The following is a 24,382-nucleotide window of genomic DNA, read 5'->3' on the forward strand; positions in this document are numbered from 1 at the left end:
AATCACCTTTAAATACTGTAACATGTGCCTGCTTCTTTTCAGTTGGCAAAGGAGTTTGTGAGAGGCGTCCAGAATAAGACAATGGTCCAGTTGAAGACTTGCAAACTGTGTCTCCGCTTGTGAAGTTTACGACCTGTCGAGGACAGAGGGAGAGTTGTATATTTTACCCACAGAAATACAGGAAACGTCTCACGGTAATGTTTTTTTCCCTCTCTGCAGCAGGTACCGTAGGCATCTGAGTATGCTTTCTTTGTGTAATGATTATTATAGAAAGAGTGGAATATTTCAAATGGGCTCTGGTCACTTAACCGCATTTGTATAGACTGGTGTGTAGAGACATAACACCTTGTGGATATTAAGTTACTAAGATGTTTGAAATAGGTCCTCAGTGAGCTAAAGTAAAGAAACATTGTAAAAAAAAAAAAAGAAACAAAGCGCAAACCCTTTTCTTTTTGATTGATCCAACAGACTAGAGTTGGCTCACTTGTAGTTTATTCGGGACTACGTCTGCTTTGATTATGATACATTCAATTCATTTGTCCAAATGAGCTTAATAGAAAGGTAAGAAAATGTGTATTAACATATTTGATGTTATGTATGTAGATGACTTGTATGAACTTAAAAATGTGCAGATCATTGCAGCAAAGATAAGATACATTTCTTTGAGATTCATAACTTCCAGTACTTATATGATATGATGTGATTTTATGGCTTAGCTGATAAGATGCATTTTGTTTTGGCAGCTAGAGATGACTGCACTCATTATTCGAACTACCAGAGGCGGTGATTGCTGAGGTCCCGTCTCATCCATCTAACGCCATTATTAGATGACAATAAGGTCACTATAGCGCATTGTGTATTTTCAACTTCTACATAAAATAAGATAATATAATCCTTTATTTGTCTCCCAGCGAAAAAAAACTACATCGAAACAGTTATTCATTGCAGTAACAAAAAAACAAAAATCCACAATAACTGGAACTAAGATGAAACTAGACAAACTGGATGAATATTATATATACATTAATCTTAAATAATGCATACAGATATTATCCATCCATCCATCCATTGTCAAACCGCTTATCCTGCACACAGGGTCGCGGGGGGGCTGGAGTCCATCCCAGCCAACTTCGGGCGATAGACAGGGTACATCCTGGATTGGTCGCCAGCCAATCGCAGGGCTACACAGAGACATACAACCATTCACACTCACATTCACACATCTACGGGCAATTTAAAGTCACCAATTAACCTGATCCCCAGAGCATGTCTTTGGACTGTGGGAGGAAGCCGGAGAACCCGGAGAGAACCCACGCAGACACGGGGAGAACATGCAGACTCCACACAGAAAGGCCACTGGGTGGAATCGAACCCAGGACCTTCTTGCTGTGAGGCGACAGTGCTAACCACCACGCCACCGTGCCGCCTACAGATATTATATACAGTGTAAATACATAGATGATACTTCAAGTCGTATATACTCTGTCTCAGTTGCACATTTTTGACCCTGCATGTCCGTATTGTTGACTGCAGTTGTTTTCATGGAGAAGGCCACTTTTCTGCATTGCCAATGAGTAATCTTCACTTATCTGAGAAACACCTCAGTTCTATATTGCGCGGATTTGGCCCCGAATCTCCCAAGTCTTTGCTTTGATCCAGGCTGAGGTCTTGATCCTCTGTGAGGCATTAACTCCACTGCTGTTAAGTCACCTGTCTACATGACACCTTTATTTTCAAATGCTCCTTTGATGCCAGCTGATAAAAAAAAAGTGATATTCTATTTGTATTATCCACTCATACGGTCTGAGAGTCCAAGAAGTTATTTGAGTGCTTCCTCTTCACTGGTCCCTTAACGCAGAGCAATCCCAGCCACACACAGCGGATCAAAAGCCTTTTCATTCATGAGCCAGTGTACGTCACTAATCACCTCCTTCTTCACACGTTCAAACAGTTACAAACTCAAATCAACATCTGATGGCAGACTGTTTAAAACTCTGTAAAAACGGTATTTTGACGAACCAATGCAAAGCTTTAATCTCGGCACGTGTCATACATTGTACACTGCATGGAAACAAAGAAGGTCAGCTTTCAGGTCCTCGCGTCTTTTACATCTCTCTGCCAGGGGGGTAAAATGCATGGAAGAGGCAATGGTTTTGCCCTCTTGGTGGTATTGCCACTTTAGGTGTTTAAGGCCAAAACCAACTGAGGGCCAAAAAACAGCTGAATGATGAGATACTGCTGCTGTTAAATGGCGATGCTGTGTTTACCAAAAAGGCACTTTTTGTCTTGCTTGACATTAATGATCAAAACAATGTTACCAACCAACCCTGAACATATAAGAAGAGTTGATGCTGTATATGTAACATCAGTTTTACAAATACCTCTATTATAAGAGCTACACTGGAGCAATCAGTCATTTTCATTTAACACAAGCCTTTACAGATTTTCCACCCTGCTTCATGATGTTACTCTTTATAGAGGAAGCAAAGCCTGCTGTGCGTCATGTGCTTGTATTTATCCAAGAATGCATCCCAAATTATAGGAATTGTTTAAAACAACTTAAATTGAATCCTGAATCTGTAATTGTTAAATGTATTTTGTATAATAAACCTGGTAAAACCATCCCCTGCTGATCCCGTGAATAAGTACACTGTTTCATACATGTACGTCCTTCATTCAATACAGCTCCATTGTTAGTGGTTTCAGGGGAGAAGTGATGTGTCTGGTGTTTCAGAGGATTGGAGAATAGGATTTGACTCCACATGTTTAGACACTTCTTTGGAGACAATATGACCTGAAGCTCATAGAACGACACTGCTCCCTGCTGGTTCGTTAGTAGTATTACCGGGGTCTTAAACTACAAGTCCCAAGCACGACTAAACTCCTCCCGCTGTGGTCAAAGATGCAATTGAGTCGCGTTGGTTTGCCATCACTGATCTGATCACCAAATTTAATTTAGTCATCAATAACCACATTGCAAAACACTTTGTGCCGCAGTAGATCTCCTCTACAATAAGCTTCTCCTTTCCCACTCCCGCCCGACAGGCGGCGACATTTCTCCGGTGGCGCCGTCCTCCTTCGGTGCTTCTGTGTGACAGACTCGGTCAATATGGCGGCGCACAGGGTGGCTTGTTTAGGTTTAAATGCCCTTTATTCTACTGTCTGCGCCCCAAAGCAGGTAACTTACCACATGCAATCCAATATCAGGGGTTATAAATACGACTCTATCACACAAGTATGAGGTTGAGAAAGCAAACGTTTCAGTATTAGCTAACGTTAGTGCTGCTAGCTTTCTGTTGTTAGTTTCGAAGCTAATGCTAACTTCACGCCTTGTATGACGTTAATTATACGATAAGTTACCTACCTGTGTTGCTAGCGTAATAGCTAATAGCAAAGGGAGCTATCTGACAGATCCATGTAAAAGGGTAAAAATGTCCGTCCGTTGAAGGTGAGCGAATGAAGCAGATGTGATCGCGCCGCTGGGCACATCTGTATTGCTTTAGTTTAACAAACTACCTGCAAAACATGTTTGCTTTGAGATGTCCGCACCTAAAGACGAGAGGGAAACGTGTTCACGGGGAAACACGTCCGAGTGGGAAAACCTTTAACACAGGGACACGATATCAGCAGCTACGACAGGGTTCTGTTTTTTATAAGAGAACGTTTTTGTTTTTTAACTGTTCATCCTACATCAAATATTCAAACCAGAGTCCTGTTTCCGGTAACACTTAAAACGGGTTAATAGAATATAGAATTTTCCACTGACAACACAAGCTGATATAGTATGATTATTGTGAATGCCATCTGACTTCACTGTTCAGTGTTTCCAAATGCACAAACTAATGGCAGTGGTATTGAGTCATCTTATATCGTATATTAGTCATTTTATTATTTATTTATTTATTTATGAGTGCACCTGTTTGGCTCCATTGATATTGATTACATATGTTGCCACGATAGCTACAGTGAGTTGAAACCGATGACAATTAGAGACTATCGCTGTCTTTGTTTCTTTGGTTTAAATCGACAACTTTGTAGAACTAAGTTTCTCCATTAAAGATTTGCGAAAACGCCCCAGAAAAAATGCTGCATTTACCAGTTGCTTGCTTATACGTTTTGAAATAAGTACTTCATTTGATTAACGGGGGGGCGACCCTAGTTACGAGGGGATATTGAGTGAGTCCAAAAACCCACGTTGACTCTTTGCTTGGCCGTTGTCCATAACAGTGTTTATGAATCCAAATGATCAGCTTTGTGATCACAATAACATTTGTATACAAACATCTTCAACGCTACTTGCAGGCCCTGAGGAGCTGTTGGGGGGCGGTGGAGCAGGCGAGGAGTTACTACGTCGACTGGAGGATGCTTAGGGACGTGAAGAGAAGACAGATGGCTTTTGACTATGCTGATGAGAGGTTACGGATCAATGCACTGAGGAAGAACACCATCCTGCCCAAAGAGCTTCAGGTACGGTGCAATATGTCTTTTCAAAATGCCACTTACGGTCCGTATTTTTTTAGTACTGAGCAATAATACACCAGTATAATGTATAAGCTTTTACCATAATCAAATATGTAGTAATCATTAAATTCATTAAAACCCAAATCCACTGCGGTTCCAAATGATTTCAAATACAAAAAAACAAAACACTGAATTCCTATGCATTTAACAAAAAATTTTTGCAGGAGGTGGCCGATAAAGAAATTGCAGCATTACCAAGAGACAGCTGTCCTGTGAGAATACGCAACAGGTGTGTGATGACATCAAGACCTCGGGGGGTGAAGCGGAGATGGCGACTGAGCCGAATTGTCTTCCGCCACTTGGCTGACCACAACCAGATGTCCGGGATTCTGAGGGCAAGGTGGTGATTGGGGATCCATTGGACACTACAGTCGACTTGGAATACAGAAAAAAGCTGTGTCAGTGGTTAGTGTCATAAGCAGCAAATCACCTTTTTTAAATATGTGTTAATGTTTAAAGTATCCCCTGAGAGTACTGCTGCATATTTTCTGTATATTCTGATAAGATAATAAATCAAATCCTTTGGCAGATTATTTGCTTTGTTTGTGTCGTGGCTCTTCTAAATATGAAAACAACTAAAGACATAATATTTAAAGAGAAAAATATTCCGTGACTTCTCGGAGGAGTGAATGTTGATGTGACTTGAAAACTCAATGGATGAATAAATATTGTTGTACGTATCTAACGTCTCCCCTGTTTTGTTTTACATTATTGTATGCAGTTAATGAAGAGATTAGACGTGTTATTGCTCTAAAAACAGTCAAGTAAAACCATATTTTTTACTGGGTGGGTTTTCTGTTTAGGTGTTGACTAAGGAGTCCCCTAAAACCAAAGCTGTGCGTCCCAAAACATTGCAGTTGTTTTTCATAGCTTAACTTAATGATTAATAATTGTATCTATACTAATGAAATGAGAAAAGCTGAATAAGGTTGCAATATTACATGTTGGACCTTAAACCGGCAATATAGACATCATATTCTACTAATACACATTGAATCATCCATTTCAGAGTAAAGTGAGTTAAATGAGTTGATGTTACGATGTTTAGTCCGAAAGTCACAACAACAACATATTGCTATGCAATTAACTACCTAAAAGAACATTTAGAGGGCAATGTGTTTCTATTTGTATATTTGATGCTAACACTTTGGTCCACAGCGTGGCGCTAGTGCGCCCGCGGGTCCACTTGACAACCGCCACGAATCCCAACGAAGAAGAACCGTATCCGGTGACGGCTGAAGTACTGCAGCAGACCAGCAACGTTAACGCTCAACTCATTTCTGTACTTAGTGAATTAAACTATCCAAGGCCAAATGGATATAACTGAACAGGTAAACGGAACGGTTTTATTGTTTGTAGTGTATAGAACAGGAATAAACAACGGCTTGTATTTATTTATTTAGCTAACGTCATTAGCCGAACTGAGATGTGACATGGTTCTACCCTAAGCAATGCTACGTTCATGTCAGTTATTGTGGCGAATTAGGAAAAAAACGCTAACCACCAAGTGAAATTGTTAATATTTTAACCGCAAAATAAACGTTTATTGAAGGCATTCTTGGCAAAGAAATATACATTCCTAGTCCTATCAGACTGTGTGTGTCTGTAGCTAGCTAACGTTAGCTAGCAGTAAGCTAGCCTTTGAATGGAGTTTACCCGAACATTCTGGCAAAGTGACGTCACCATAACTAACTTGACTTCATGGGAAGATAATCATGTGTCCCCCACGGCATCGAGGTGCTTTCAAGGCATCTCTCAAGTGCAGTGACGGGTGATCGGTGCTCTTCTAGAAAACACGAGGCTAACAAATAAATAATGCATATTTCCTCTGGTAGGTTAATATTGAATTATGAAAGCTTGAATGCAGTTGTCCCAAGTTACAGGGTGATTTGCATTAGATAAAAACATACTAATAACTTTTGTTGGGCTGGAACAAACACTACTTTTCATTTTAGCTGTTAAAAGGTAAACTAGTTCATTAATACCCAGATCTGACCATAAAAGTGAAGTAATTGTTAGCTCCTACCAGTAACAACAAATATACCCTAAATATTCTAAATTTAAAAAAGCGACGTTCAAGCAACACTTGTGCAACCATTTATGAAGGAAATATTTACTCTTTTGAACTTCTGATGAGTTGATCAACTAATGGAGAATGAGCACATTTTACACATTGTTTAAAACATGTTCTGTAAAATGGTCTTTAATTAGTCCATTTTATGCAAGTTTACTTTCTCAGTGGGTCTAATTCTTTCTCCAACACAGATCGCGCAGTTAGAGGCAGATTTTGTGGAGCTGGGGTCACTCTTGGAGAAGTCAGAAAGAAAAAGAGTGCAGGAGGTGCTAAAGCGGGAGCAGAAGACGGTGGAGAAGGAGCTCGCAGTTAAACGACAACAAAAAGAGAAACAAGCCAGGAGAGAGGCCGACCCATCTGCTGCCTCTAAAGCAGCATACACAGTCAAGATCAACAACTACGGTATGGTGGTGACGTTGTATAGTAGGACTGCCAGTCATATGTAAGAATATACAGCTTTTTAGATATCTGCAAGCGCTGAAAAACCTTTTCTCTCTTCTACGCAGCCTGGGACCAGTCGGAGAAATTCATCAAAATATACCTTACATTGAAAGATGTGCATACAATTGCATCAGAAAATGTTGAGGTCAACTTTACAGAAAGGTACGATGATATTTAGCAGATATACATGATTCATGTGACCCCACTCATACCATTAATTTAATTGTGTTTGCTCACCCTCCCTTTTGCAGGTCTTTTTCTGTGTTGGTGAAGGATCTTGATGGGAAAAACCATCAGATGACAATCCTCAACCTGTTATATCCAATCAATGAAAAGGAGAGTTATAAAAAGGTGAACAAAGCTTATTCGTCCAAATTGCACTAATGTGGGATTTGTTCTGTCAAAAGGTTGAAGCCTTAAATATGTCGGGTTAGTTACAAAATTGAAGCCATAACTTTATTTTAAACCAATTACTAAAGCTTGAGTGAGTATTCCTCTTAACTTTTGAACCATTTTCATACCTGCAAACTTGTTGCTTTTCGGCTAAATTTGCTGTTGTGAAATCAAAATATGTCATCCGCGTGAATCGTGTAGATCCAAAGAGGTTTTTTGGGGCGGTCAACTGGCTAGCCAGCGTTTCTGAGTGAGACAAGCAGAAACGGTGATTTTGATGTTATCTTTGCGTCTTCATTTCCACCACAGCTTTTCATCCTTTCACTCCAAATTGAAGTGTGTGTGTTATCACACTTCAATTTTGTCTGGTACCTTTTTTTGTTTGGATCAAAAATATTCAAATGATGACTCCTTCCATTATGGTTGGAGTCCATTGAGCAGTTTGTGACCACTAAAGGGCAGACCGGCAGAGAGGATACTTCAAGGAAAACAACCAGTAAAGTTCTTTGATTTAGTCCACATTGATTCATTAAGTGACAATGGCTAAGTGCCATTGCTAAATTTTCTCTTGCCTTGCTAACTGCTGGATTCAGGCTCAGTGTTTTATCCATCTCTCCTCCCATCAACAGATAAAAACAGACATGGTCCTGATCATGTGCAAGAAGCAGACAACGAAGAAGTGGGACTGTCTAACAACGGTGGAAAAGCAGTTAAAAGACAAAGAGTAAGTTCAGATAAATAAGGAATCAGGAAACATTTATTACCAAAATATGTCAAACATACAAGGAATTTGTCTTGGCGGTTGGTGCGCGACAGTAGACAGTGTGACAATAGACCACAAGACAGCAGTGCACAAGTAATAAAATAAAGTAAAATGAAAAGGAAGTACATTTCACAAAGGAGGGATTTTCCACAGAATGAATTGGTACACGGTGAAGTGCCCTATGCCTACTGAAGCCAATGTGCTTTATAACTAATCAAGCCAGTATTCTCATACACTTCTGGCCAATCAATCCCTCCAAGCAGCGAGTTGCGAGATTGCAGTACCGTGTCTGTGCAGCAGGTGTCGCTGTGCAGCTGTACTAGTTACCACAGAATCCCAGCTGTTCGGGTACACAACAAACACTCAAACAGTTATTGACCTATTGTCTCAACAGTAAACCCAGCGTTGAGGAGAATGCCGACCCCAGCGATGGTCTGATGACCATGTTAAAGAAGATTTACTCTGATGGAGATGACGAGATGAAGAGAACCATCAACAAAGCCTGGTCAGAGTCGCAGGAGAAGAAAATTCGAGGAGAGGACATGATGGACCTCTAGACTCCACTTGCTGCGTGTCCTCAGCCTCAACAAGTGAGAGCTGACAGGGATGCATTTCACCCGACTTTCATATTAAATGTTACAAGTCCAATATGTAAATCATATTCTCACAAAATCTTGAATTTCAGTGTACAGCTCATGATACATAGTGGGGATTAATATCTAAATCTGGGATGGTTTAATTCTGGCCCTGCTTTTATAAATAAATAATGCAGAAAGCAATGCATAAATACTATTGAACGCCTGTACAAACATAAGGACAGTGTCCACCTGATGACAAAAACAAAAGTGCAGCATTTATCTTTGTTGAGTAATGTCACATGACTGTGTTAAAAGACCAAAATGCAGTTGTTTCTCTTGAGTTTAGGTCTGTTAGGAAGTCCTTGTTAAAAACAGGCTGCTGTTGATTAAATACATCAGACGTGTTCTGTAAAGTCACATCTTCGTTTTGTCCTGTTGCAGCTGAACTGAGCTGAAGATGTGTACATTTGCCAACGGCATGAAGTAAGACAACCAGTAAGACTCCTTTTGCTCTCTTCGTAGCAGTTTGACATTCCACAAACGGCTCTAGTTACAGCTGCAAAGAGAGTCCTGCTCATGCCTCAGTCCAGTGTCTAAACGGACATTACTACGTAGCTCTGTATGTATTTACTCATTCCTGTTCTATAGTGAAATGCTGTAAAACACTTTGCATTTTCTTTGTATTGACATCTGACCACTATATTTCCAGTAGCACTGTTCCAATTGCCTCTTTCCCTCCAGCATTGGTGAATTTCTATAATGTGTGTTTCAATTCTGCCGATTATTTTTACCTCTGCTTCTGTTTTACATGTATTGTTGCCCGCTCTCAGGTTGTTCATGAAGTTCTCCCAAATATAAATCTTGATTTGAGTCTGCCTTGCCTCGGTTCATCTTCTGCTTTTCAGTGTTTAAACCTATCAGACTTGTTTGTTTCAGTATTCATGCTCCCATTTTGTCTTGAAGACGTACAATTTGCGTTGGCACAATTTAAATATGACTTTGTGTCTTATTTCAAGACGGGGGCGACTTTCTGTGCGATGTTCAAGAGACAAACACGGTCTCTTAGGTCATCAGTTTTGGGGTTAATGGCGGGAGAACGGTGAATAAAGGGTTCTGGAGAATGAATACAATCCTCGTTCTGCAGAGCTCCAGATTTTGTCCGCCAGGTGGCAGCTCCGACGTTCAGATCACATGGTGGACACGAGGTGTCACGCGCGCGCATGCGGCGTAAATCCAACCCAAGATTTATGGGAAATGCGTGCTTTTATTTTGTAGCATTCCGGGGATTTCGGCAGAAAATAATAAACGAATTGTTTCGCTTGAGCGTTTTTTTCTAAATTGTATGACTTCGCCACATTTTTGAGAATTCATTTTCAACATGTGTACATCACGTGGTGAGTGCGCAGAGGTTATCTCAATCCTAAGAAATGTATGACTCACGTGCACGAGCTCCGTCACGATGAACGAAATGAAACATTCTATACGTCCTTAATAAAGTGATGGCGCTCCATCTGGGCAACACTGATCATTGTCTCTGTTAAAAGTGACGAGCATCGATAGCCCCCCCCCGGGTTACAGCGTGGCATTGGCCTCCAGGCAGCTACACGAGGGACAGAATAAGAATCAATGGCATCTTGTTTCTTCTTCCGCTTTTTATTCCATTTTCCAGATACGTTTATTGTTTTGATCTTTCTTTCTTTTTATTTTATTGGTGCCCATTATCCACTTGTACAGATTTTATCTGACCAGGTCGTCTGGACTTTCTCCGCCAGTGCGCCACCTCTCCCCCGCCCCGCCCCCGCTCCCGTGACGTCACCGCTCGCCTATAAAGCCCGCACAGCCCAGCCACGGCAGATGGACGGAGTCGGACGAGTCGGACGCACTAGACCAGCCAACTGAGAGAATACGCGAAGACAAAAAAAAAAAAAAAAGGATAATTCTATCTATTTAAATCCACGCACACGCGCACACTCTCTCAGACACTCACGTCGGGCTGATTGTCCTCCGCGCCGTGTTCGATGGATACCGGTTGTTTCACCGCGGCGCAGCGCCTTTCGTGCCACGCCATGAATGCGGATTTATTTAAGCCTGCTCCGGAACGCGGACCCCAGCAGTCCTCCGCCCCGGTGAAAACCGGCAGGAATAAACCCGAACAGCCCAAAGCGGAGCTGGCTCAGGTGGTGACAGACTCCAAAACGGGACGGTGCTACAGTAAAGGGAAGCTTTTGGGAAAGGTACGGACGTTTTTACGTTTTGGCGCTTGTCTCTGCCCTCCGGGGTGCTGTCATCCGAGGTCTGCGGTGTACGTGAACCAGACGCCGGTTGAGCGCTTTACTGGCTGTGATCTGCCGTGATACTAAATGCGGGAATGTGACCTCGTGGTGGCTGTGAGCAATCTCTCTCTCTCTCTCCCTCTCTCTGTCTCTCTCTCCCCCCCGCTGAGCGCGTCATTCCTGAATGAATCAGGCGCAAGGTGTGCCCGTTCTCCGGAGCGCACACACGATTGGCAACACCTTTTTCTGAAAGTCCAAGACGCATCTGCTCTCCAAAAGAAACCTGCTTTTTAATCCACGGTGGTGTTTCCTGGCTCATCCACCTCCACCATGGCCGCTGTAACGCTGCGTGACAGCACATGTATGTGCGCCGTGTGAGCGCGCAGGCTGCATCAACATGTTGCCGGGCATCGATAACGCTGCGTCAGGCTGCCGGCCAAGTTTCTTTTCTGTTTTTTTGTTGTTGTTGTTTGTTGTTCCGATGGCTGCCGCAGAGCTGGAAACGTCTCTTAGTCAGTTCCAGGGTTAACGATTGCTGCGTCTGCCTCAACCCCGCATGTCCTCAAGCATCTCTTTTGTCTGGATTGCCTCTAAATGCGCTCAAATCGACGCAATGTTACGACTTGATGATCTGTGGGGGGGGGTTGGAAACCACCAAAGACGCCTGTCAATTTATCATCCTGATTTATGAAACCATGTATCTGAATACACTTCATCTCGGCTCTGCTATTCCCCCTCTAATTGATTACCTTTTGCCTGCACACCAACCTTTTTTATTGGCTAAATCATTTGATGGCAGTGCAGCCATCGATCCTCTGATCAAAGACATGCCATTGAGGCCGACTGGTGTATATTTATGGCCGGTGCAGGTTTTTCAACCTGCTGCTTCTCCTTCTGACCGCCGTTCCTGTCTCCCCTCAGGGCGGCTTCGCTCGATGCTACGAGATGACGGACCTCTCCAGCAACAAGATGTATGCCGTGAAGGTGATTCCACAGAGCCGAGTGTCCAAGCCCCACCAACGGGACAAGGTACGTGACTGGGAGCTTGTTTCCGTCTGGCGGAGAGAGGCCCGGGCGATAACCTGCATTGAAATGTGTGTGTGTGTGTGTGTGTGTGTGTGTGCGCAAACTGACTCCTTGTCTGATCGCAAAACAGATCACGAACGAGATCGAGCTCCACAAAACCCTGTCGCACAAGCATGTGGTGAAATTCTCCCATCATTTCGAAGACCAAGAGAACATCTACATCTTCCTCGAGCTCTGCAGTCGTAAGGTGAGGCGTCAGGAATTTAGACTGTACAGTGTACGGGTTTCTGTTTGCTCATACGCACCTGTATTTATAACGCTCCTCTGTGGCACAACAGAGACTAACACACACACACACACACTGGAGGAACTACACAAAGCCAGTACCCTCATGACTATTGAAGGGTCCGGGGCGCCCACCCGATCACAGAAGCAGCTAACTTGTGTGTGTGTGTGCCACTGGCGGTTGTGATGTGCAGCGGCGTTGTGTAATCCCCCTGACGGATGCGGGGTCGACGGCTCACCCGATGCTCTCTCTCCCCCCCCCCCTCCCTGCAGTCGCTGGCGCACATTTGGAAGGCGAGACACACGCTCACGGAGCCAGAAGTGCGATATTACCTCCGACACATCATATCCGGCCTCAAGTACATCCACAGCAGAGGGATCCTGCACCGAGACCTCAAGCTGGGTATGTGTATGTATGTATGTATGGCGTACGCGCACAACAAGCATCCCAGGAATCTGCTGTGACTTTCGGGGGGGGGGAGGGTGGCGGCACATGTTAGCTGCGGAATGCTGACCGGGCGAAATGTTTCTGTCCCCTTTCAGGCAACTTCTTTGTCAACGAGAACATGGAGCTGCGGCTGGGAGACTTTGGCCTCGCCGCCAAGCTGGAGACGGTCGAGCTGAGGAAAAAGTGCGTATGTTTGTGTTGATGTTATAGAACTTTGTTGTTTTCCAGCAGAAGGTTGACGAGGGTCATTTTCTTCCCAAATATAAGTTTGGCGGGGGGGTAAATGTTGATTTAACTGAAGATCCAGAAGCCCCTTTTCTAGATTTGCGCAATCTGCACCATTACGTCAGCGGCAACATTCCCCCAACCACATCTTTCCCTTTAAGTACCCAACTAAACTGGTTTCCAAGTGGCAGTTGAATGTAGAGCAGAGTTTCAATACCAGTTTCACGCCTTCCTGTGGAATGGAAGAAAAAAAAAAAAAAAAAGAATCCCTCAACCACGACTTCCTTGTGTGCATGTGCAGAGCAGAAGGCTCCGAATCAGTAAACGTCTCCTGTGCTTGGTTTTCTCAGAACGATCTGCGGGACTCCAAACTACTTGGCCCCCGAGGTGCTCAACAGGCAGGGCCACGGCACGGAGTCCGACGTCTGGTCCCTGGGATGCGTCATGTGAGTCATTTTCTGTTTTATTTATATATTTATTTACAGTTTTTTAGTATTTATTTCTTTCAGTGTGAATGATTATCTTGAGTTGACCTTGCCGTATCCCGTTCAGGTACACCCTGATGTGCGGCAGCCCTCCTTTTGAGACCCTCGACCTGAAGGAGACCTACAAGTGTATAAAAGACGTCCGGTACAACCTGCCGGCGTCGCTGCCCCCCGCTGCACAGAAACTCATCTCCGGCATCCTGCAGAAAAACCCCAGCGACAGACTTTCGCTGGATCAAATCCTCAACCACGAGTTCTTCACCAAAGTAGGCAAAAGTCCTGTTTTATTTAGAGATTTTTTGAGTTTTCATCCACTGTATAAACGTAATGCCCCCTTCTCTTTTTGGGACGATGGTGCTTGACACTCGGTTGTCGCTGCCGGATGTGTCTCTGTTACATTGTTCTCATGCTGCTTTTCTTCCTCCTCCCCAGGGTTTCACCCCCGATAAGCTTCCACCCAGCAGCTGTGTGATGGTGCCGGAGCTCCACCCCCCCAGCCCTGCAAAGAAATTCTTTACTAAAATGGCAAAGAGCTTCTTTGGCAAGAAGAAAGCCAAAGGTAATGTGACGCAGCCGTCAAGTGACTTCATACAATCGTTTATTGAGTCGTCCCTGAGTAGTGTACGGTCCTTTCCGTCGACGCGACAATCTGGGAATGTTGTCATGTTTCCGTCTACGCCAAGACGCTGTAGGTGTTCATACGGAATATTTGTTGTGACAACAATGCGAAAACCTTGTGTTTGCAGTGGAGAAGATCCCATGCGAGGAAAAAGATGACAAAGATATTTCCAAGCTTGTGTCGGGCATCGTTAAATGTTCCATCAACCGGCAAATCAGCTACAAGACGGTGGGAGCCAACGAGGTACAAATTATTTCTCTTTTCCGTCCTGCGTTGGCATGAGAAATGTCTGCTGTGGTTACTTTGAAGACAAATTGGTCAATGCATTCTCTGCAAAATCCCCCCATGATCTTACTACAAACTATCCGGTATTCTAGTCTGGTTGCCGTTTAAAAAAATCCCAATGGGGAAATTCATTGAAACCAGGTTGCAGTTGAGGAGCATGTGCTGATTAACAGACAACCCAGATATGTAATAGTTGTCCTTCTCTGATTGAAATCAGTCTGCTTTTCTGCCATGGAATGAATGTAATCTTTATATATATTTCTATTTTTCTGCTGCCCAGGTGCCCCCTCCAATGGCCCCGGTCGTCGGCTCTGCGCCACTGGAACAAACTCCTGCTGAGGAGGAATCCAGGAAGTCAATCTCTCGTTCCTTCAAGGGAACAACGGCCAGCAGCACAGAACGTAGGAACACACACACACACACACACACACAATACTAAGTGCATGTTTCAATGCATTTTGGTTTGCTTTTTTTCCTAATCCACATTTTAAAAGTACATTATTATTTATTTTTTTCTCTCCAGCATGTGAGGACGTGCTGACCCCTGCAGCGGTGTCTGAATCGGCCTTGAAAGTCCTCAACAGCTGCCTGGCCAACATGCCTGCAGGTAGGACCTTGTGGCACAATAATCCCGATGCTAGTTTGGAAAATCTGCTCAATGTCGACCCGGCATGACAATAAATCTTTGCATCTGGCATTGGGCTGCAGCGCTATCGAAACCGTACGCCAACAAATGATGCTTCTTCCAACATGAACTATGCTTGACTTCCTGTTGCTATAAATTACACATGAGGCAGATCATTCAAGTTTAATTCAGCAGATCTTTTCTGAGCCTCACGAGGTTCTCACATCCCCTCAACCTGCTGACTCATGTCGCTTAGAGCCCCTTTAAGCTTATAGTTTTTGTAACATTATGTATACCTTTTTTTCTTTTGGTTGTGAAATGCTGACTTTTAGACTTTGAAAATTTAAACCTAAACTTTTTCTTGGAGCTTAACTTTGGATAGATATTAGTATGCTGTGGAAATTCTTCTATTGTCTAACATCTTTATCTTTCTCCAGCCACTAGAAACCCGCCTTGTTTGTCCAGCCCCCAGTCCTTCCTGTGGGTGACCAAGTGGGTCGACTACTCGAATAAATATGGTTTCGGCTACCAGCTCTCGAACCAAAGCATCGGCGTGCTCTTCAATGAGGGCACGCGTCTGAGCCTCTGTGATCAACGCAAGTACGTACTCGTAACCACTGAACACTTTAAGGTTATTCTTTCCCAAGATACTCGCTGGTTTTGATGGGACATTAATTAAAAGCTAATGTTTCTTGTTATCTATCAAATGTTAACACTTCACTCTCCATCTTAACAGGACCGTCCACTACCGCTTTCCCAACAACAAACACTTCACATTCGCTGCCAACTCTCTACCTGAGCAGCTTCGTGGCCAGAAACAGATTGTGGACCTCATGGCCAACTACATGGAGCAAAACCTTATGGAGGTATGAGCCAAGCGGTTGGTTATTAGCTTGAGGATTTCAGTGTTTTGTGACTAAAAGGATACTAAATGACTTCTCAGAATTTTTTTTAATTGTTTGAGGAATTTCTCTCTACACTCAATCAGCTGTTGGATATTCTAAGCGGTCTACGGTGTCTAATGAGACACCCTGTGGTCCAAACTAAATATTTTCTGTTCGCTTCAGGGTGGAGATCTTCATTGTGAGGATCAAGTATCCGGGTGTCCTCCTCTGCTGCTCCAGTGGGTGAAGACGGACCATGCTCTGGTCATGCTCTTCAACAACGGCACATTACAGGTTTGGGGAAAAACCTCATTAATTCTAATCCCAGACAATAGATTTCAAGTGACCCCTGTGTTGGGACTGTAGGCTCCTTGCATTCATACCGTTTTTAATCCCTTCCAGGTCAACTTCTACGCCGACCACACAAAGATCATCCTGTGCAAGTCATCGGACTCTTATTTACTCACCTACATCAGCCGGGAGCGCGTCTCGTGCACGTACCTCCTCAGCATGCTGAATGAGATGGGCTGCACCTCTGAGCTGAGACACCGGCTGCGATACGTGGTCCAGCTTCTCCAACACCATGCTGATGAGTGAGGATGCAGCTCGGTGCCTCCCAGGATGCCGTCACGCAATCTGACATTGTACAACACCTCCTCCAGGCAGTCTGACTGGTTGCTTTTTAAAATGTGTCATGGCGTTGCTGGGACGAGTGGACTCGTGACTGCTGGAGGATCTGCCGCGCGGTTTTGTGCCTGTCCAGTTTATGCCTCGACTGTATTGATGCCTAATAGACTCCTACCTGGCCTGAAATGGATCCCTCACAGGCAGATGCCTAAATTAACACCCAAATACTTCCCCTTACTCACTCAAAACCAATGCTTCATTGCTGGATCTTTCAAAGCAGCCAATAGACCCCGGAGTGGTCAGGTTCCCCGATGGCTGGCAGTCCGGGCATGGTTTCTCAAAGGTATCCAAACACTAAAACACCCTTATTCGCTTACAACCTTGAAGATGGATTTTTTTTTTTTGGGGGGCTCCGTAAGTGTTAAAGCAGCAAGGCCATTCATGCCGTTTGCTTCCATTGGAACCGATTATGCAGCAGAATGCTTTGGTAGGTGCTGCAGTTTGATTGGGAGAGACCTCCTACCCTCGGTTGGATTCTGGCCTGTCTGGACTATGGTGCACACATCGGTTTTCATTTTATTCAATAAGGAATTCAGTCAACTACAGGATCACACTGATCTTGACCTGGCGTGCACAAGTAACATTCCTGGCCTTATTCGATGATGGTGATGCTAAAGGTTCGGAAAAAGGGTTGTCTCCTCTTCCGATCCAACATCCCTGTGTCTTTGTTTTTGTTTTTTTTATAGTTGGAAACAAATTTCACTTATGTGGTACACAGCATACTAAAGGGGCTATGGGAGCAACACAATTGCACATTTTCTTTTTTCTTTTTTTTCTTCTTTTTTTTTGTATTTGGAAAGTGAAACCTTTTACAACCACTTATATTTTATTAGTTTTTAACTAGATACCAAAAGGCATTCATTTTTAAAAATTAATTTTAGAATCACAATACAGTAGTTGAGTGTGTGTGTGCGCCACACATGCTGGTAAACAACCGTTGGTTTGATAATGTGGGAGAGGGAGGGAGGGGGGTAAAAGTGCCTTTCTTGGGGATGTCTGTATAGTGCAATAACAACCCTTTGTGAATGTCAAGCTGGATACAAAGATAAGAGAGATGCGTTTTAGAGGTGGGATTTACTTTTGTACTTTGAGCAAAGTTTAGAAGTAGTTCCAATAGCACTACACTCTCACTACCTGGTATAAGCTTTTAGAACAACTGGCATCATAAGTATATATCCCAGTAATATCTACTTAGGAAAAAAGAACATTGTAATCTGTTGTACTGTAATCCTTATCGGTTTACATTGCTTTCTCGACCCAGAGTTGTATCCTAAAAACTGTGACCTGGAATGCAAGTATTACGTACATGTGTTTTCAAAAAACCCAACATTGTGAAAGCCATCTGCCAATTCTAAAGAGTCTTTATTTTTTGGCACATACTGTCCTATTTATTTTATTTATACTTGTTTTTTTATTTATTGTGAAAATGTTACGGTCTTGACTCGAGGAAATGTTCAATTCCGATCACCTTTTTGTATGTAACATATTTGGGGGGGAAATGGGACAAAAATAAAGTTGATTTAAAATGAACCCCGTATTGGCCGTATTCTTGCTCAGTGTAATATTTCTACCATAGTTTTAATTCCCCAGATTGATGTTCCCGTATTTGTCATTTGAATGGAGCTGACACTGACCGATGTGCTAGAAGCGTCGTCCTATTGGCCGTTTCTCTGAGCACCTTTAGACACGTTCTTCTGTTTACAGCTGGCGATCGGCCCCTAGTTGTCATTACTGAAGATTCAGAGTTGTTCCCAGACTTGTCAAGTAGCTTTACCTTTTTATCTGATGTGACCGCGTCAACTCAACATGGCAGGAAGCACAAGAATGACAGAGGTGTTGATGCCAACTAACCAGAGCAAACTTGGGCCTTTTTCTTCTTCTTCTCTGCATGCTTCAGTCTGGGGCTGACTCGCATACCTTGAATCTCCAAAAATTCAAAACCAACCGACCTCTGAAGGGCTGTCCAACCATAATCCCCGTCAGGAAACGCAGCTTTGGTACTGGTTGTTTTTTGGTCATTTTACCGTGTATACAGAAGGTAATGGCCGGCCGTATGGTGACAGGAATCCGTCGCAATTACAAATGGCTCTTGCTGTGAGTCGAAGGCCGAAATCTGATTTTGAATCTTTAATTGTTATGCGAGACGTTCCCCTCCCTCTACTCACTCCTCTTGCCTCATAGGTGTATATTGGAATCTGTCAAAAGTATGTTTCAATCCAAGAACGTTGACCCACTGAAGTGAGCTGATGCAAAACGACAAGTGTGTGTGTTCTACCAAGTTGTGCCCATGTAAGAGGTCGAGTTTCCGTTTTAAAGACAAATGAACCGTTATCTCTTAAGTCACTGACTATCTGCTCACGGCGGCGGACGCAGATGCACGTGGGAAAGCTCGCTGTATTCTGATCGTGTTCATTGGCCTGCCTTGTTATCACCTTTTTAACTGTACTACGTGTTTCTCAGAACCTGGTTTGTGGTTCTCAGCAACCTTTAAAATGTATCAACATGGAGATAATTTCGGATGCCAAGGCAGAAGTCTTCATGTCCAAGAATTTTAAGGATTAACAATCCGTGAATGGTACATCCTGTGTTCTCTTTATGACGGCTCTGACATTTGTCGCCTTTTCCAGGAAGAACACACACATTTGCAGAAAGTAGTGTGTTTTATGCATCAAGCAAACATATGAACTGAGCAGCGTACGACGTCTAAACAAAAAGATACTGAAAATAATAAAGCTGATATTTGTTATTGGAATGGCCTGTATCCTGGAAATATGGTGAATAATTACAATAAGCTCTTTAGATACTGTAAAATGCTTTCAGCGTTAAGTCATTTGCTCACCGGTGTACCTGCGGTACCTCGATGGCTGCGTGCCAACACGCTTCAGCAATGTGCTTTGTCAGCTCTTCCTTTTCCCCCCCTTTTAGTCTGATCAGATTATATGGAAAATCACGATTAACACATTTGAATGGGTCATCAATCCGAACTGATTGATCGATTCCACTTCAGCTTTCAAAATTTGTTTGTCTAAATTGGGTCACTTTGACTTGGGGCCAATGAGAGCGAGACTGGGACGGGACGTGTCCGGATGGGCCTGGTGACGCTCCATGGCTCTGTTTGAGTAGAATAGTGGATGATACAGATGTCTGGGAACAAGTATGAAGCTCTTGGTGAGGTCACCCGCCCACTCCCACGTCTGAAAGGATTTCCTGCGGAAGGATAAGTGTGTAACTCCTGTAAAATCGGGACAAGAACATATAATAATAATGAGTCCGCTTTCATTTTCTTCGTCTGATCCATTGGTTATTATTTTAATTTCCAAAGTTATGCTAATACGAATGAGTCACAACCTACTTGTGTTTGGATGACAGTCAAGGCCTTCTGAATGGCAATGGGAGAATATCCCTTTGTAGAACTAAATGTGGACAAACAGCCTTCTCCATAACCAGCCTTCAACTCAGGGACACAACACAGAAATCACATTATTTCCAACTGGTACATGAAAAATTGGTCACAGCCGTAAAACTCAAAGTTTCATGCCCTGTATTGAAAACATGTTACAAAAATAAATTCAATTCGATTTAAAAGCCATTACACTGATTAGTCTCATAAATCTGCTCCAAAGTCTTTCTCCCTTGAATGGATAAAGATCCGCATGGGTTTGTTTCCAGCCCCCCAGTATCCTCTAAACTCTCCACTGGATTGTGTTGGTTTTCCTGATGACTCACTTGTATAAAATATTCTTCCAAAAGTATGGGTGAGTCTGTGAGGCAGACATTTCCACACTGGTTTTCTTTTTTAAAGTTCCTTAAACAGAGTGTTTGGGATGATGGTCCCGTGTGGATTGCCAACTTTGTGAAGTGTACTCACATTTACTGGAAAAATAACAACCCTGAATACTGCTGCGGTCTGTGTAATCTTTGAAGACGGGAGTGTGAGGTAAAGCCAAGTGGGCGTCATGGAAAGGGGGAGGTTGAAAGAGGGGACATCCTTCTCTTTCTTCTAGGACTGTTCCACTGACCCGTGGCCACATCTTTTTCTGGCTGTGTTTGTGTTGGCCGTCGGGTATCCTCCATGAGGGATCTTCCATGAGGGATCCTCCATGAGGGATCCTCCATGAGGGATCCTCCATGCTGGATCCTCCATGAGGGATCCTCCATGAGGGATCCTCCGTGAGGGATCCTCCATGAGGGATCCTCCATGCTGGATCCTCCATGAGGGATCCTCCATGAGGGATCCTCCGTGAGGGATCTTCCATGAGGGACCCTCCATGCGGGATCCTGCTGCTGATGTCCCATTCCCGCCTGCTGAGAGGTGCATCACACACTTGCACGTCACACACACATCCGACAGGATATGTGTGTTTCCCCTTACGACACTCCTTCTGGCTCCCATTAAAAGCACGAAGGGGGAATGCCGCCTACTCTTGTTCTGACAGAAAGGTTCTGATCACGGAGACACAATGAATAGAAGGTTAAGGTTTCAATCCTCGGCCCTTTTAAGAAAAAACAAACAGATCTACAGCCTTTCTCAGACTTTGTTATTACATATTTCATTGTCATTTTGATATCTTAACAGGTGTCCAAGTCGTATCATATGTACAGATCTACGCGTCTCACCGACTCCTCTTTAGCATATTTTTCTTGCTTTTCTGCGGTGTCTTTCTTTGTTGTTTCAGCTGGGCTCATTATTCACCCTCGCTAATGATTAGACTCAATATTTCCTGCTGCGCCAATAGAACATGAAACAGCTCTAAAAACCAAAGCCAATGCATCAGGAAGTCAAACATCTGGAGGGAGACAGATGAGGGGGACAGGGAGAGGAAGGATTCTGCCAGACGTCTTACTGATGTGGTACAATTTAGTAACTTCTGTTTCCTCAAGAGCTCCCCCCCCCCTCCAGTGTGTGTGTGAATGTGTGTGTGTGAGTGAGGGCATTGTTATACTCTTTCCTCACGTGGAGTCCAGCCAAGGCCTCAAGCCACGGCCTCGTGTGAGTGTGTGCGGGTTGGTTTTTGCTTTTCAAGGGTTTCTTACACGTGTTTCCCTTCTCACGACTCTGCGTTGAGAACTGATGCGTCCTAATGCCTTGTTCAGATGTACACATTCATTCCCCACGTGTATCCGTTGTGTTTACGGCTTTCCCATTCACATCTTTAACAAAAGGATGTTTCCCTCAGGGGGGGATCATCTCTTCGCACAAAAATAATTCCAGTTTTTTTTTACAGTGTCCCCCACAACCTTTTTTATTCATCCTTTGATTCCTTCTTTTAGTGTTTTTTACCAGAATCATTTCTAAAGTATCCTCAGCCCCTTTAATTATGCTTTCTTCAAGGTAAATATTTTGACTAGCGCTCTAGATCAGGGTTCAGCTTCCATTTTATGTGGAAAGTGCCTTCAAGATTTACGCCTCAACGATACAAACAATGAGTTTTTAAATGAATGGGCCCCTCATTATAAATTTGAGTATTTTTACAATGTGATATTTGCACCGTTACCACAGAATCAAAGTACTAAAAGTCTTTGCTGAACCGTGTGGTTGCCCGACTGATAACCACATAATGCAGAATTCTAGGTCTGGCTTTTGTTATAAAACACCTCAAGTCAATTAAAACCAAATTATTCAAAGGCGTTCATTCACAGCTTAGCTTAAAATCATTTTTAAAAAGTCACTGAAGCACTCAGGTATCTGTAAATGTCAAATACCTGTGCAGAGCGCACAGTCACACCGGAACACGGCACAAAAGTCGTAACAGATGGGAAGCAACTATTTACTCCTTTGATATCTGATACGAGGGAGCTGCTTGTGATAACATAACTGTTAGCTGAAGCTGTGGCTGTCCGTCACTTTCTGTGTGTGTGTGCGTGGGCAGGCCGGAGATACACACTTAAACGCACAATAATCTCATGGGTGGAAACACAGAAAAACTATTTATAGAGTTGAAAAGTCATGGGTGAGGGGGGGGAGGGCATTGGGTGTGCGGTACTTTGTGGAAACATGAGCTATGATTATTTAGCATCCTGTTGTAAACCACACACAAACACACACAAACAGCATACGCACTTTCCTGTTTGTCAGGTGCAGAGGAAGCCATAGTTCTAAATAAAACACCTCTTTTTTTTCCACGGGTTATTTATGAACATCGTTTTCAGTTTGAATATCAGTGTCACGCGGGTGTGCGTCTCACACCAGATTTACCCGAGTTTGGGTTAACAACTCTTCTGAATTCACATGGATCAGAACCAAACATTCAAATACGTTTAAATATATATATTTTTATTTATACTTCAATGCAGGATGCACTGACTACACCGTTTGTATTGCCAGTGGACTGTAATTTCTTTATCAGGTTTTCAGCTTCCCATGAGACAGCGTTTTTCATCTTTTTGGTAGCAGCACGTCCACACCCTTGAATAATGTGAAGACACCTTGTGTGAGAGACTGTTAATCCACTAATGTCTTTGCTAAGAAGAGACTGCTGACGAGACAGGAACCCACAGAGCCTGTAAACAGATGGCCAGAAGACAGCGATGGTCTCCAGATTAAGGTTAAAGAGGATTTCTAGAGGGGTTTTTACAGAGCTTGCACTGTACACTGATGATTAACTATCCATCCATCCATCCATCCATTGTCAAACCGCTTATCCTGCACACAGGGTCGCGGGGGGGCTGGAGTCCATCCCAGCCAACTTCGGGCGATATGATTAACTATCTTAGACAATTGAAATCAATCATCGGGTATGAGCTCAAACAAGAATTCTTCTTCTTTTAAAAGCATCATCTCAACAAGATAGTTAGTAGATGTGTGACTTTATCACAATGATATATTCGTGATCCTCAGCACACGTGCTCGGTCAGCAGTTGTCATCGCCGTCATGCCCAAAGAAAGTGAAGTTGAGCATATGAGAAGCAAAATGAAGCGCTGAGGTCAACGCTCATGTGACAGGAAGCGTGACGGGACGGACAGCTCATCCCCCGCTCGAGTGAGGTCATTGAGAATGGACGGATCATACGCTCCTCCACTCACATGCAGGCCGCTCGAGGTCATTAATGGGCCACGTCCCCGACCCGAATAAATGTAGGAACAAAGTCATCAAATGAGGAAGAAAGGCAGCAATTGTCCGCTTTAGCCTGACTTCCTGCAGATGTAATCTGTTGCTTAATATTTTTTTTTAACTTTTTTAATATTTAAAATTTTTAACTTTATTCCCTTGTTTTATACTAACTAGCCTTATTCTACTAACCCATTGCATTAGCATTTCATTTTACTTTATTTTATTACTTGTGCACTGCTGTCTTGTCTGTCTACTGTCGCGCACCAACCGCCAAGACAAATTCCTTGTATGTTTGGCATATTTTGGTAATAAATGCTTCCTGATTCCTGATCATTAATCATGGACTTCAAGGTCTGACAAAAGAAAAATTAAGGTAATTTGGAAGACGTTTTTTTTCGTCCCAGATGAAAATTGAATGTGTTCATTACACATATGAACTCAGAAAAGTTCAATCAATTTTCTTTAACTGTCTTTAACTTAAGTTTATTGAGATTGCTCCAACAAAGGAAGCCCAACTCTCTTTTGCTTTGAGCTCCTTTTTCTTCACCACGCGTTGTTGTGGAGATGCCCTTGTGAGTTGCCATGTGCTGTCGCGTTTTAATCATTGTAATTTTTGCATTCCATGTTATAGTAGCTTGATGAAATGATCCCTTCAGCACTCCTTAGCTACACGAGTCAACAACTCTTGTATTGTTCTGTTACACTGGAAGATCAAAAT

The 24,382-nt window shown here is 43.2% G+C and overlaps 3 protein-coding genes across 3 annotated transcripts; all 3 read left to right on the forward strand.

Annotated features, from left to right (window-relative positions):
* Positions 1-2,889: 2,889 nt before the first annotated feature.
* mrps14 (mitochondrial ribosomal protein S14) lies at positions 2,890-5,201 on the forward strand. The gene is made up of 3 exons (XM_040170979.2): positions 2,890-3,178; positions 4,303-4,467; positions 4,686-5,201. Exons 1-3 carry the CDS (start codon positions 3,110-3,112, stop codon positions 4,866-4,868), a joined length of 417 nt encoding a protein of 138 aa, XP_040026913.1. The 5' UTR covers positions 2,890-3,109; the 3' UTR covers positions 4,869-5,201.
* A 459-nt stretch (positions 5,202-5,660) lies between these two features.
* cacybp (calcyclin binding protein) lies at positions 5,661-9,640 on the forward strand. The gene is made up of 6 exons (XM_040170977.2): positions 5,661-5,852; positions 6,787-6,997; positions 7,102-7,198; positions 7,288-7,387; positions 8,059-8,153; positions 8,587-9,640. Exons 1-6 carry the CDS (start codon positions 5,835-5,837, stop codon positions 8,747-8,749), a joined length of 684 nt encoding a protein of 227 aa, XP_040026911.1. The 5' UTR covers positions 5,661-5,834; the 3' UTR covers positions 8,750-9,640.
* Positions 9,641-10,613: 973 nt separating this feature from the next.
* On the forward strand, positions 10,614-18,142 carry plk3 (polo-like kinase 3 (Drosophila)). The gene is made up of 15 exons (XM_040170976.2): positions 10,614-11,004; positions 11,965-12,072; positions 12,200-12,316; positions 12,628-12,757; positions 12,898-12,985; positions 13,378-13,473; positions 13,580-13,778; positions 13,945-14,071; positions 14,259-14,374; positions 14,697-14,817; positions 14,940-15,023; positions 15,479-15,641; positions 15,778-15,907; positions 16,109-16,219; positions 16,328-18,142. The coding sequence occupies exons 1-15, from the start codon at positions 10,789-10,791 to the stop codon at positions 16,520-16,522; spliced, it is 2,001 nt and encodes a 666-aa protein (XP_040026910.1). The 5' UTR covers positions 10,614-10,788; the 3' UTR covers positions 16,523-18,142.
* The last annotated feature ends 6,240 nt before the right edge of the window (positions 18,143-24,382 follow it).

This window comes from Gasterosteus aculeatus, chromosome 3 (assembly GCF_964276395.1).
Source record: "Gasterosteus aculeatus chromosome 3, fGasAcu3.hap1.1, whole genome shotgun sequence".
Classification (NCBI taxonomy): Eukaryota; Metazoa; Chordata; class Actinopteri; order Perciformes; family Gasterosteidae; genus Gasterosteus; species Gasterosteus aculeatus.

Coding starts and splice junctions, on each gene's coding strand:
- mrps14 (XM_040170979.2), top strand. CDS start 3,110: ATGGCGGCGCACAGGGTGGCTTGTTTAGGTTTAAATGCCCTTTATTCT. Junction 3,179..4,302: donor CTGTCTGCGCCCCAAAGCAG/GTAACTTACCAC, acceptor CGCTACTTGCAG/GCCCTGAGGAGCTGTTGGGG. Junction 4,468..4,685: donor TCCTGCCCAAAGAGCTTCAG/GTACGGTGCAAT, acceptor AAATTTTTGCAG/GAGGTGGCCGATAAAGAAAT.
- cacybp (XM_040170977.2), top strand. Junction 7,388..8,058: donor AAAAGGAGAGTTATAAAAAG/GTGAACAAAGCT, acceptor TCCCATCAACAG/ATAAAAACAGACATGGTCCT. Junction 8,154..8,586: donor AAGCAGTTAAAAGACAAAGA/GTAAGTTCAGAT, acceptor TTGTCTCAACAG/TAAACCCAGCGTTGAGGAGA.
- plk3 (XM_040170976.2), top strand. CDS start 10,789: ATGGATACCGGTTGTTTCACCGCGGCGCAGCGCCTTTCGTGCCACGCC. Junction 12,317..12,627: donor TCGAGCTCTGCAGTCGTAAG/GTGAGGCGTCAG, acceptor CCCTCCCTGCAG/TCGCTGGCGCACATTTGGAA. Junction 13,779..13,944: donor ACCACGAGTTCTTCACCAAA/GTAGGCAAAAGT, acceptor CCTCCTCCCCAG/GGTTTCACCCCCGATAAGCT.